Raw genomic sequence first — 13,855 nt, forward strand, 5'->3', positions numbered from 1 at the left:
ATGTAGCTCATGATGATCTGTACTGATTAAATCATCCGCCTGCTGTTTCTCAGCAGATTAGAATGGGAAAGCATACCAGTGGATCAAGTGTCAGTGTACAGATGAACACAATCAATTCCAGAATATGTAGCAGACATTTCAATAATGTAATCTAGCATGATTTCGAATTGTGTTGATAACCTACTCTTCTGGGTTCCTGTCACTTTTGAGCCTGAGGAAAGATCTGAAGTCTGTGCTCTGAGGACTGACACTGAGGAGCCACTGACTTTTGCAGAACAGTAAGCCATTTGTGGAGCTCTTTGCATCATAATATTGAGGAAGTGCACTAAAGGAATTCACTTAATCTTAAAGTACTCAATGCTTTTCTACTAGAAGCCATATACTAAATTGTGAAATCCCTGCATGGAAGCTAGCAAAAGCAGGTTCTGTTACCCACATTCTTGGGCAAGTATGTTCTTGCTGAAGGGTGTGGAGCATAGAGAAGGAAGAAGCCTGGGAATGCCAGGATTTACAGAACTCACTCACAAGGAACATACTGGCTCATAGCTACCAGCTTATTCCTGGGAGGAGTTATTACTTCTGCCATATAGAGAGACATCACATTTTTAGGAATATGAGATGGAAATGTTTTTCCTACATACTACAATGGAGCAGCAGAGCTAATGTTTGGCCTTGGGGCTAAATAGAGCAATGGCACCCTAAAGATCTACCCCAGCTTCTAATATCTATAGTCCTTTTTTTCTGGGAGACATGCTGCTAGATCATCTTGAGAAAATATTAAAATCAGTCTGTATCTTCTGGACAAATGGTGATAGGTTCCCTACTGTAAGCTTTAGTCTCATGAAGCCCTTTGCTGCTGACTTCAATTTGCTGACCCTTAGGCTGACCCTTCATGGAATTCTCTACTGGAATCTTGTATTGAGTAAAACTCTACACCTTTATAGAACTGAATGGTTTCAGATTTTGTACTGTTTCCTTCAGCTTCTCCTTCCATTTGTCTCTACACAAAGGTCTTTCTTAGAATTTGATACCAATATTAGATATTTGCCACACGCGGGAACGTTGTTCATAAGTACCCCCTTGAAAGCTCATAACATACACATACACACACACACACATATTTATTTGTTTATTTATTGAGTATTGGGACACATGCATAGATGTTAGAAGACAGCTTGTGGGAACCAGTTCTCTCCTGGCACCATGTGGTTCATCACAAGGCTCAAACTCAGGTTCTCATGGCTGGCAGCAAATTGTCTGTACCTACTGAGCCACCTCTCATTGACTATGAAGCTTTTTTGTATTGTACTGAACCTTGCTTCTTCTTTAGTGATTTTCTGAAATTAAGACTGCATACTAGTTATCAATTAATGTAGGCCTAACATCTACCACTGTGCCTAGAATACAATGTGTAGTGAATACACCCCTGATGAGTAAGGGAAAGATGAAAAACCGGTGGGCAGAGAAGTTCTGCATGAGGAGTCGGGATGATTGAAGCATGAATAATGTGTTGCTCCCATTTTCCCTATACTCTTTTTGACTCCCTCTTCAATCATCTCTGCTCTTTAAGCTCACCATCAATTGCATAGTATTGCAGTGCCTCTTGAAACCGATTATTTCCAAAATCATATCATATCATATTGAGGATTATTTTACATTTACAAGTACTTTGGAAACTGCTAATTCATTGCTATTCTTTACTAGAGGCTGTGATTGTTTACTGCTTCATTATAAAAGCAATAGAATTCCTCACTGAAAGAGAACAGTCAAAGTATGCAAAATCAGAATATCTCAGACAAAATTCTCATTTTGTAGTTTAGATACTGTTGTCTAGATTGTACCCTGAACAAAGCCACCAGGCCAAGAAGGAAAGATGGCTTGAAATGGAGCAAGTACTGTTTGACAAACCTGGTATCTAGGGGACTGCAACCACCCAGAGACAGTTTGTTTCTTAACCTCCACTATGGGTGGTACAGAGCATCAGAGGGTTGGGCTGTGCTGCACATTGGCAAAGCCACTTCAATTTTAACAAATTATTTATTATTGTTGTTATTTAATATGTGTATGTGGGTATGTACACGCACAAGCACTCCCATATGCACAAAATGTGGGACATGTGTAAGTCACAGGACAGCTTATATCATTAATTTACTCAGGTGCTAAACAATCTACATATGCCCTAACCTAGTGACTCAGAGCTTGTCTTTGTAATCAGAGAGCAATACATTATTACAATTACTATTATTATTATTATTATCATTACTATTATTATTATTATTATTATTATTATTATTATTATTACTTAGTGCTAGGTACCAATATCATAAAAGAAGACATGTGGAATGTGGTTTTTCCCACACAAGAGCTCACAAATTTATAAGGAAAGTCAATACCGGGGAAGTGGAGCCAAGAGGTTATGGTTATTGTTGGCTATAGTCTAGAATACACAAGACCATTTATTTTATTTTATTTTTTTTTTACATTCCCTTGAGTAATCTCCCCTTTTTTGGTTCTTTTTTAAAACTTGTAAGCTTCTATGTTGTGGCTTGCACATGAATCCTTAGATCCAAATGGAGGTTGAGTTGTAAGTAGGCTGAGTTATGGGACTTTGTCCTTGCCTTGGGGGAGAGCAGCAGCAGCTTGAGAGGGTGCCCACAAGCTGTCACGTGGCTGTATCTCTACCAGAATCTCTATCCTCACGGTAAGGCCTTCTGTAAGGCCCTCATTTGATGCTTTCAGGTGAACTCCAGTCTTTTCTGCCTATCACTATCCCTCTTTCTCTCCCCTCCTCCCTCTCCTTCCATTCTTTCATTCTCCTACCTCACAAACCTTCTTCTGATGTTCTAATAATGGGCACCTGGGTGGTTTACTGAGGTGCCCACATCAATTATGACTTGCATTCTCCTTGCTTATCCAGTTACCCATCAAACATTAAATCATGTCTCTACAGTGTTACTCCCACTCATTTTCTCTTTCCAGTTTTGTTGTTCATGCTCCATTTGGACTTTCAACATGTTTCTGGGACTCCATCTTTTGACTGTCTTTTCTTAGTTCCCTACTTAATTGCCAGGCTAACCTCTCAGAGTGACAACATTTATCTTTTTATGTTCCATTCTCTCTTCTTTATGTTTTTGTAATTAACTTTTTTACTAGCAGATGGTAATTATACATAATAGTCAGTTTCATTATGGTATTTTCATATACATAACACTTTCTATATATGTTATTATGAATATATAATTTCAATTACAGTTATCCCTTCTTCTTCCACTCCAGAAGATTTCCTTCCTCTTCCCGTCTGTCTGTCTGCCTGTCTGTCTCTTTTTCTTCCCTCTCCCCTCTCTCTTTCATTTGATGACCTAATGAATTTCATTAGGGTTGCTTATATGATCTTGAGTGAGAAATTATTTACAAGAGCATGGATTCCTTAACCATTGCTACACTGTTGAAGAAAAGATTTCTCTCTACCCCTAGGACTATTAACTTCCTATGGATACTCAGGAAGGGTGAGGCCTTGTGTGCCCCATTTTCTAAGCTGCCATAGTCTATTTTTATCTTCTAGAACCTGGAATGTCTTCCTTGACTGTTTTTCTCTGACATCAATCAAGTGTGCACTTTGACCAGCATTATGCTAAGCAGAGGAAGTGGATGCCCATGATGCTTGGATACTTAGTCAAGACTAGTCACATATCTTCACATTGTTTCTTCTTTTTGCCCTAGCATTGCCTCTGGCAGCTGAGCTCATCCCAATCCACATGGTTTCTTTCTTTGAAGTTGTACATGGTGCATTTTCTCCCTAGGAGTCCTCCAAAGCATTGAGGAAGACTCATTTTATGTTTGCATTTGTCATCTCTTCCTTGTCTTTTCCACATTGTATATAAGAAAATACTTCACTGAATGTGTTATGTTTTTGTGTGTGTGTGCTCATGTGAGTGTGTGTGCACATGCCTATGGAGACTAGGCTGCAGTCAGGCATCTTCTTCAGTCACTCTCTCCCTTATTCTTAGAGATACTGTTTATCCCTGGATAGTGCTTCTCCCTGCATTGGAGCTCATTAATTCTTTTAGGCTGGCTGGCCAGAGGCAATGTTCAGGAATCTACCTGTGTCTGCACTGATAGTAAAGACCATCATTTAATTTAAAGGTCTCCAGCACTGGGACCATACACGTGCTGCAGTGCCCAGCATTTTAAGTAAATGCTGAGGGTCCAAATCCAAGCCCTCATGTTTGTATGGTAAGAACTTTACTGACTTTAGCCCTGTCATTGCTTCTTCTAAGGTGTGATGTTGAGAGATTGACCTGCACTTGCTTTCATTATTTTAAACATTGCAGCCTCTGTGTATCTACCATTATAATTGTACTTAATTCCTTGGAACATACCAATGTCTAGTATAAAATGTATGGACAAGTATTTATTTATATGTGTGTCTTATCATCACAATGATTAGCAATCTTCACTCTAGAGATTGCAAAATAATCTGTCATTGTGGAATTAAATGACAATCTTTACAGTTATGTTGAACTTACTACGTATTGGACATTCCTCAGTAAACTCTCATACATGAAAAGTACTGGGCCCTAAGCTCTGTTTATTGGCACTCTTACATTAGCTTGCAAATATATAGCTTGTAAGCAATCAAATAACACATGCATGTAGTATCAGGAGCTTATGTGTTGATTTTGTTTTACAGGTTTATTAAATTACTGTGGAGAGTATTAAAATCCATCTCAGGAGAATGAAGGGATGACAAACTACAAAACTATTATTGTTGAATGTTTAATCTCAGCTGAACACCATTAGGGGCATTTTCTTTGCCCTCTGTTGATTTTTATAATAAAAACCAAGATTAAGGTATTATTATCTCCTTTAATAAATAAGAAATGGAGAATCCAAGAGCTTAAATAGTCTCCTCAGGAGCTCCCTAATAACTGTGGGTCTCAGATGTCCACTGTGCCAATTCCATTCTGAAACGTATGGTTTTAAACATTAGGCCAGGTTCCTAACAAAGCTTTAAAAAAAACGAATGACTGACCTCTGAGTCACTTACTCAAGCTGACCCTGTATAACTGCATCCAGGACTTAGGTACCACTATCCACCTTTTAGGAGGCCTAGAAAATATTTCTGTGTAACTAAGAGAAGGGTACCCTATCTGGCAAGTCCAGCCATGAGTCTAGCCCCTAGCATGCAGAGATTATCCTGTGGTTGCCAGTCAGGAAAAATTGTGCTAATACCTCCTAAGCTGTAAAGTGAGCATTTGGCCTTGGGCCTTTGGGCTTGGTGTTCTGATCCCACTTAAACGGTACAAACTATAATCAGAATTTCTATGCTGATAAAAAACTTTCTGAGAGTACTAATCACACCTTGGAGGATATGGATGCTGTAATTTGCTGAACCTTAATGTCTTCAATTATACACTGTACTATGCATGCATTCATTCCATTTACCACAGTTCAGGCAGGTGGACAATACTATTCTTTTGTAGATCCTGGAATTGAAACTCTGGGCACTTCAGTAGTTCCCCTAAATTCACACAACAAATCCCAGTACACGTGTTTTCCATTCTCTGAGTAGCCAGGGAGAATTAGAATTTCCTTGCTTCTTGTGTCTCTCTTGAGTCACCTTCCTTTAGAGAACTTTCTGTTTGAATGCTTTTGGATTTATTTTTCTAAAATATGTTGTTGACCAAACATATGATTTTCTTTCTTGATATGTCCCAATACTAATGAAGTGGCCTCATCAAGGCTGGTGGTTTTGATAATATTAAACATTTCCTCTTCAATGGCTAGCTGGAAATGACTACTTCCTGACATCTGGGGTTTTAAAAATCATTAGCAAACTTCAAATCTATCACCTGGGCTACTACAAACTGATTGAGACAGTCAGCAATTTTCAATGTGATTGAAAGCTCAAGTCTTGGACAACACATCTTTGAGATAATTCTATGATTTAACATAGAAAATCCAACCCAGGCCAAGTGTGATGATGTATGCCTATAATCCTAGCATCCTGTTTTTTAAATCAATTTTTTATTTTATTTTATTTTATTTTTGAGACATGGTCTCATTGTGTTGCCCTGCCTGGCTTAGACACAAAAATTCAGATTAAGGGCATGTACCACCACATAGGGTGCTACATTAGTGTTCAAGGTTCCCAAATGTGGCCTCCTAGGGCACCTACACTCACATGCACACTAACACACGCAGATACACATAACTTAAGAGAAGTTTAAAAAATGTAAATCCTGGACATAACTTTCTTTTTTATTTAATCTTTAAGATTATAGTTTTATGTGTATGTGTTTTGCCTGCGTGTATGTGTCACGTGTGTGCTGTACCTGTGGAAGCACAGGAGGACATCACATTTGCTGGGACTAGAGTTATAGATGGCTGTGAACCACCATCTGGGTACTGGGAATTAACTCCTGTCCTCTGCAAGAGCAGCCAGTGCTCTTAATCAGTGAGCCCATCTCTCCAGCTCCTCACATAACTTTTAACATGTATTTTTTATTAGATATTTTCTTTATTTATATTTCAAATGTTATCCCCTTTCCTGGTTTCCACTTGGAAAACCTCCTATCCCTTCCCCACTCCTCCTGCTCACCAACCCAACCTCTCCTGCTTCCTAGTCCTGGCATTGCCCTACACTGGGGCATAGAACCTTCACAGGGCCAAGGGCTTCTCCTCCCATTGATGACAAACTAGGCCATCCTCTGCTACATATGCAGCTGGAGCCATGGATTTCTCCATGTGAACTCTTTGGTTGGTGGTTTAGTCCCTGAGAGCTCTGGGGGTACTGGTTGGTTCATACTGTTGTTCCTCTTATGGGGCTGCAAACCCCTTCAGCTCCTTGGGTCCTTTCTCCAGCTCCTCCATTGGGGACCCTGTGCTCAGTCCAATGGATGGCTGAAAGCATCCACCTCTGTATTTGTCAGGCACTGGCAGAGCCTCTCAGGAGACAGCTATATCAGGCTCCTGTCAACCAGCACTTGCTGGCATGCACAATAGTGTCTGAGTTCGGTGACTATGTATGGGATGGATTCCCAGGTGGGGAAGTCTCTGCATGGCCTTTCCTTCTGGAGGTGGAGGTCAGGAGTTCAAGGTCAGCTTGACACACTGGACATCTTGTTTCAGACAAACAAATAAAGCCATCTATTTCTTCCTGTGTGCTGTAGGAACATAGGGATGGACTGGCTAGGCAGCTGTGGCTTTTATTTTTATGGGTTTTATTTTTTCGTCATTTGATAATTGTTAATTGTTCTCTTATTCTCATAAATACTCTGCTTTGCTCTGAGTGTACTTTTCTGACACCCATGAGTAAGGAAAGATTGAACATTGTTTAAAAACCATATTAGGGGCTCGCGAGATGGCTCAGCAGTTAAGAGCACTGACTGTTCTTCCAGAGGTCCTGAGTTCAATTCCCACCAACCACGTGGTGGCTCACAACCATGTGTAATGGAATCCAATGTCCTCTTCTGGTGTGTCTGAAGACAGCTACAGTGTATGTGTGTGTGTGTGTGTGTGTGTAACTATATCAGAACTGAAGTAGTATAGATATGACAAGGCCTGACTGGAAAGACATTCTTCTGACTGACAGAAGATCAAGGGTGAAAAATCAGGGAAAAATAGAGAGTTATGGGAAAGATGTTGGTGACATCAAATTTAAACTTTAAAATCTATCAGGCATCTACCAAATACTATTTTTAGAATATACCATCTGTACACAGGTGTCCTATGAGAAAAAAAAAAGTTGGAGAATTTCTTTGCTATTGGTGAATTAAAGGGAAAAAAACCATTGAGCGCCAGCTTAATGTTTTGCCATACACTGATTTTCTGACTCGAGTTTGATTCTGGGCTCTAGCTCTTGGTTTGTCTGTACTGTGACAGAAAATAACACTTGCAGAGTGAGTGGAAGTGCACAGGATGCACAGAATATTTAAAGAGGGATTAGAACACTAGGATCCTACTATGTAGCTTTGCCTGGCCTAGGGCTCTCTGTTAGGAACTGACTGACCTTGAATCCTCAGAGATATGTCTGTCTCTGCCTCTTGAATGCTGAAACTGAAGGTGTGCATTAGCATATCCACATTAAAAAGATCCTTGCATGCACCTGAAGAATCTGGCAGACCTCCTAATCAAACACTTAGTGAAGTTTAAAATATTTTTTATTTGCATTATTTATATATTTAATGTGTGTGTGTGTGTTTGTGTGTGCACATGTGCACGTGTGTAAACTAATGCACATGGATGTCAGAGGTGGCTTGCAGGAGTTGCTTCTCATCTTCTACCAAGTAGTTCCTGGAAGTTGAACTCAGATTGTCAGGCTTGCTGGCACATGTCTTTACCTACTGAGCTATTTTCTGTCTCTGAGTTTTATTTCATTTTATTTTATTTTTAAGGAACCAGAGGTACAGGACTTTATGGTGAAAACAAAGCAACCTGAAGCCCAGCATTACCATGATCCCTGTGCTATGCACATGGCTTACCTCTTTGAGCATCCGGTACCTCAGCTGTGATGTGGGAATAACATGCACACCTCTGGCAAGAGTAACTAAGGTGGTGCCTTTGAACGTGTCTGTGAGAATTGCATCACCCTTGTCAAACTGCTTGAGTTACACTATGCAGAAGCAAACTGAACTCTCCAAGTCCTGGAAGTTCTTGGCTTCCACTATTATTAACGAATATTTGATGTCTATGAAATGAATTGCTTTCTATAAATTCCTGTTTGAATTAACAACACGCCTTCCCCAGGTATTACTTACGTATTTATAACTTGTTGTAACAAGTTATAGGACAGTTATTCTACTTTAAGGAGGATAAAAAAAACACTAAACAAACAACAAAGACAAAATCCACAATGCAAAGCCACAACCTTCACAATCGACATTTGAATGTATCCCATATTAGATGGCTAGACTTTGAAGCCCCATTTGCTTACAGTTTCTTGCTAGAGAGGAATCCTGAAAAAGTGATCTGGGAGGAGAAAGTGATAGTGGAGCCCAGGCTTGAACTTCATGTACTTCAGTGTTTTGGGGACGAAAGCTAAGCTCTCAGATACTCAGCAGCATTGGAGAAAGGGAAAGGGGGAAGGGAGGACAGACGAAGAGAAGATATTCAGTGGAAGGAGAGGAGTCAGAAGAGAGGGAAAGAGAGAGGGAGAGAGGGAGGGGGGAGGAGGGAGAGAGGAGGGAGGAGAGAGAGAGAGAGAGAGAGAGAGAGAGAGAGACAGAGAGAGAGACAGAGAGAGAGACAGAGAGAGAGAGACAGAGAGAGAGAGACAGAGAGAGAGAGACAGAGAGAGAGACACACACAGAGAGAGAAACACAAGCTAGCACATGGATGATGTCCTTACCGTTGCATCTTCCCCAGCATAGTGGTTGAGAACTCGATGCCCACCTGGATGCTTGCCAGCCCAGTCAGTCACATTGTAAACCTTGCGATCAATCACCAGCCACTGGTCTGCTTCCTGATTGTGTCTCTGGATCTCTTGCCAGGTGTACAGGTTGAGACATTTCCTGAGCCCGTCGCCCTTGCCATTTGCCTCCTGCTTTTCATAGACCTCCGCTTTCCCATTTGCTCTCGGATTCCCATTAGCTATCGGTTTCCCATTTGCCTGATGCGTGTCATGGAGACACGGTCGACTTTTTCCAGCAAGGCTCCCATTGTGCTCAAGCTTTTCCTCCAACTTCATTGTTCCTGGATCCCTGAGATTATCTAGGTTGACTCCTTAATTTTCTAGTTCTCTAACTGAGCCATAAAAAGACTCCTTTCCTCCTATTTCATTCCACAGCAGTCCTGGTGCCCACACAGGCTTAGCTAAATCGGCTCTTCAGAGACTGACAGTGAGCACCTGCCCAGCCTGGCCCTGTTTTGGTCTGTAGTTAATCTTCTGCACTGAGGACAACTAGACTATATTTCTTTCTTCACCTCTCTCCTTGCTGGTTGTTGCCTTAGCAGCATCTTCCTTCAGTATTAAATGTCCCAGAGTACAGAGCCTGAGCCAATCACAGTCTGGATGGATTAGAGCCTCCTCCCTCCCTCCACCCCTCCCCACAGCCCTCTCCACCCTACCCCCGCACCCCCCTCCCCCGCGTCATGGGAGGAAGGGCTAAGATCTGCTTTCTGATTTTTCCAATGACTTCATGGTGGGTTGGGTTTACCTGCTCTCTGAGACGCCTCCAAATGACAACCTTTTGATTTGTAAGTTCAACATGTGAACAAAAGCTTTCAGAGGATGACTGGAGTCTGCTTGGATTAGAGAAATGTTCTTTGTAAAGCTGTCATTTTCACTCAAAAGCTTTCAAATAGGTTTAAAAATTTTTTAAGTGTCTTTCTCAAAAGCTGGGGGAGGCCTAAGTACAGGATGCAAATGACTCCCCCACCCCACTATACCTCAGGTAAAATCCTTCTGAATCTGCAAACATTTCTAAAGGCCACATGAATGAATGAAACATGATGACTTAGAGTCCTTGTCACATGTTTTATCTCTTAATCCTGTCATCCCTCTTTCCGGGGAAGCTTCTTAGTGCCCCATTTTCCAGCTTAGAAAACAAAGGACTGACAGTCCAGGAAGCATATCACCGTCATAGCCACCCCGTGGGTGAGTGAGCGAGAAGTAACCCGGAGCAACCCAGATGTGTCCACCTCTAACTCCAGTTCTTTTTTTCTCTGCCCCACATCTGGATTCTAGATTTGCTGCAACTAAATGAGATTGTTTAGAAGCAAAGACGAAGAGATTCCCAAGTGACGGGAAGACTGAATTTTGAGAAAAGAGGTCACACAAAATACCAGCAAGAACACACGTTTGTGAGACTGAACTGATTCTTCAACACAATTCAAAATTGTCACAAAAAGGGATTTATTCTACTGATATTTGCAGCTGCTAAAATTGGTCTCAGTGCTCAGCTCTAAGAAAGAAGAACGGATCTGTTTTGAATATTGAATAGGTTGTATTTTGTTTTTATTTTTTAATAATTATTTTACTTATTTACATCCCAAATGTTACCCCCTCCTAGTCCCCTCTTACCTCCTCCCCTTTGCCTCAGAGAGGGCGCCTCTCCCAGGCATTTCCTCTCCCTGGGGCATCAAGTCTCTGGATATAAGCATTTTAAAATCAAAGTTCACAGAATTTTTATTGGTAGGTACTCAGGACTGCAATATTATTAATGCAAAGGAACAATTATTAGACAAATTGTACTTTAAAGTAATTTCTACTAAAAAAAAATCCAAGTTGTATTTACTGAATAACATGATAAGTAGGAGGTAGGCTAAGTTGTTGGCCTCATTATCTTTGGAGGCTTGTGTCATTTCCCAAATTTTGACAAATTAATGGATGCAAACTTTTATGATTTTGAAATGAAAAGTTTAAAAGAATCAAAGAAAATAAGGCATAGGTTTGGACACTTGATAGAACCATATTTCATCTGTATCATTTATTAAGGGACATCCCTTAAAATATGTCTTTGCATTTTAGCCTTCCACTGATAAGTGAAAGGAGAAGCACATTTCTCATGACTTCATTAAAGCAACCTTCATGCTGCCGTATCACATGAACTCATCATTTGCCTGATTTCTAAGTGGGGGTTTCCCAAACCCAGCAAATGTGCCTGTGTGGACTATTTGTAGATCATATATATAAATTTAGGAAAAGTCAAGGATTTTGGTGAATAGGATGTCTAGAAACCAGTCAGCCTAGCACTTTTCTTGAGGCTGCTAAGTTTCTCTGACGGAATAGGCTGGCATATTTTATAAGCTGGAGAAAGTGTTGCCTTTACCATACCATGCCAGGCAGACACACCACTGGGGAAGGTACCTCAAAGCCTATATAAACACCATAGCCATCCTTCATGCCCTTCTGCCCTCTCTGGGAGGTTCAGAAGGAACTGGTATCAGGGGCTTTGTAGCAACAGTCCTCAGTACACTTGTCTTCAAATAAATGATCATTTTTCAGAGTGGATGTGGGTCTGTCAGTGTATGTATGCGGGTATTTGAGCTGCTTGAATTCTTCTGAAAACTGGGGGGTTCTGTCCCAGACGTACGAGAACTGCCCCCCTTTTCATTACTGTTTTTGGCCTTCTCATAATATTCTGACCCTTCACTGGGGAACAATGAAATAAAAGCTTCATTGTAAAGGTAATCCTCAAGCTGATTATGATTATAAAAAGAAGGCTATAACCCAAATTTCTTGTAAGAATAAGATCATAAGATATTAATCCCATAAAAGAGATTTTTGAAAGATAAGATCTGTTGTCAGAGAAAGGTGAGTAATTTGTTTATTTTCAAATCCACCCAGTGAACGAGCATGTATTGAGCAGCTCCTGTAATTAGCATTGTGCTAATCTTGAAAATCAACTGACTCTGACACCGTCACTCAACATGACAATGCTGAGTAATGCCAGGTACAGAAAAGGCTCAGGCAATATCTCTGAGCTATTTGGGTTCAACCTTCACAATACCTGTGCCCATCTCAGCTCTGTAGTCCTTGTTTTCAGTTTTATTTTTCGTTTATTTGGAGACAGGGTTGAATGCATCTCTAGCTGACCTTAGACTCCCTATGTAGCCAAGAATGGCCTTTAAATTCTGATCATGCTTCCACCTCCTGAGAGCTACAGTTACAGGCCTGTGTATGCTGCAGTCTCCTAGAATATGTGGTGATAGGGATTGAGCCCTGGGCCTTGTGCATGAGACATAATCACTCTACTAAATGAGCCACATCCTCATCCCTCTGCTCAGAACACTTTAGAGGCATTAGAAAATATTTTCCTGCCCGTAAGAAAATTCTCTAATTTACTGAAGATTCTCTGAGAACTTAAGAGTTTTCTACTTGCCATCTTAGAGTTGAGACATGAGCCACACGTGTTCTCATTTCTTTTTACAGAAAACTATTCAAAGAAGAATAAAGCAAATTGAAATAAAACTTCATTTCCTGAACTTCAACTTCTTTATAGAGCAACAGAGGATAAAAATCAAGAACTCCACTCTTTCTCTTCTGGTCCCAGGCGCTGCGGGAGCCGCGGGTTACTGTGCAGACATGGCCAAGTCCAAGAACCACACCACACACAACCAGTCCTCCAAATGGCGCAGAAATGGCATCAAGAAACCCCGGTCACAAAGATACGAATCTCTAAAGGGGGTTAACCCCAAGTTCCTGGAGAATATGCACTTTGCCAAGAAGCACAACAAGAAAGGCCTGAAGAAGATGCAGTTCCAACAACGCAAAGGCAGTGAGTGCACGCTCAGAGGCCATCAAGGCCCGGGTGAAGCCTCAGGCTGTCAAGCCCAAGATGCCAAAGAGTCCCAGCCGCAAACCCAGCCGTCTGGTGATCATTGCTCACCCCAAGCTTGGGAAGAAGATTCGAAGCTACATGGCTAAGGGTCAAAGGGTCTGCCAACCAAAGCCCAAGGTTCAAACAAAGGCAGGGGCCAAAGCTCCAGCTAAGGCCCAGGCTTCAGCTCTAGCCCAGGCTCCCAAAGGAGCCTAGGCCCCTGTGAAGGCCCCATAGAAAAGGCTCCTGCCAGTGTGAAGATAGATGGACTGCTGTGACACACCTACTTACACAGTTTGCAGATGACCAGTGTCCTATGCTGTTTTTACAAATAAACTCGAGGCAAGATCTGTTAAAAAAAAAAAAAAATCAAGAACTCCAAGTGACATAAATGTGGAAAAATTCTTTAACTTCACTGTGTCACAATTTAATTAATCAATTAATTAACTCTGAGATAGACTCCGGCTCTGTATCCCAAGATGGTATAGAAGTCACTATGAAGCCCAGGCTGGTCATTAAATCAAGTTTTAATGCATCAGACACCAAGAAGTGGGAGGAAAAGTGAGTCACTACATCCACCTTAATTTCTTCAC

The 13,855-nt window shown here is 41.1% G+C and overlaps 1 protein-coding gene and 1 pseudogene across 1 annotated transcript in view; one reads left to right on the forward strand and one right to left on the reverse strand.

Annotated features, from left to right (window-relative positions):
- Window positions 1–9,956, reverse strand: part of LOC116090419 (fatty acid desaturase 2-like protein FADS2P1) — a 39,445-nt gene extending 29,489 nt beyond the window's left edge. The window contains exon 1 of the mRNA XM_031370879.1: window positions 9,350–9,956. Within this exon, the coding sequence (XP_031226739.1) occupies window positions 9,350–9,688 (339 nt within the window). The 5' untranslated portion in view covers window positions 9,689–9,956. The remainder of the gene's footprint in view (window positions 1–9,349) is intronic.
- Window positions 9,957–13,027: 3,071 nt separating this feature from the next.
- Window positions 13,028–13,610, forward strand: LOC116092054 (annotated as a pseudogene).
- Window positions 13,611–13,855: the final 245 nt, after the last annotated feature.

The sequence above is a fragment of the Mastomys coucha genome, unplaced genomic scaffold (genome assembly GCF_008632895.1).
Source record: "Mastomys coucha isolate ucsf_1 unplaced genomic scaffold, UCSF_Mcou_1 pScaffold15, whole genome shotgun sequence".
Classification (NCBI taxonomy): Eukaryota; Metazoa; Chordata; class Mammalia; order Rodentia; family Muridae; genus Mastomys; species Mastomys coucha.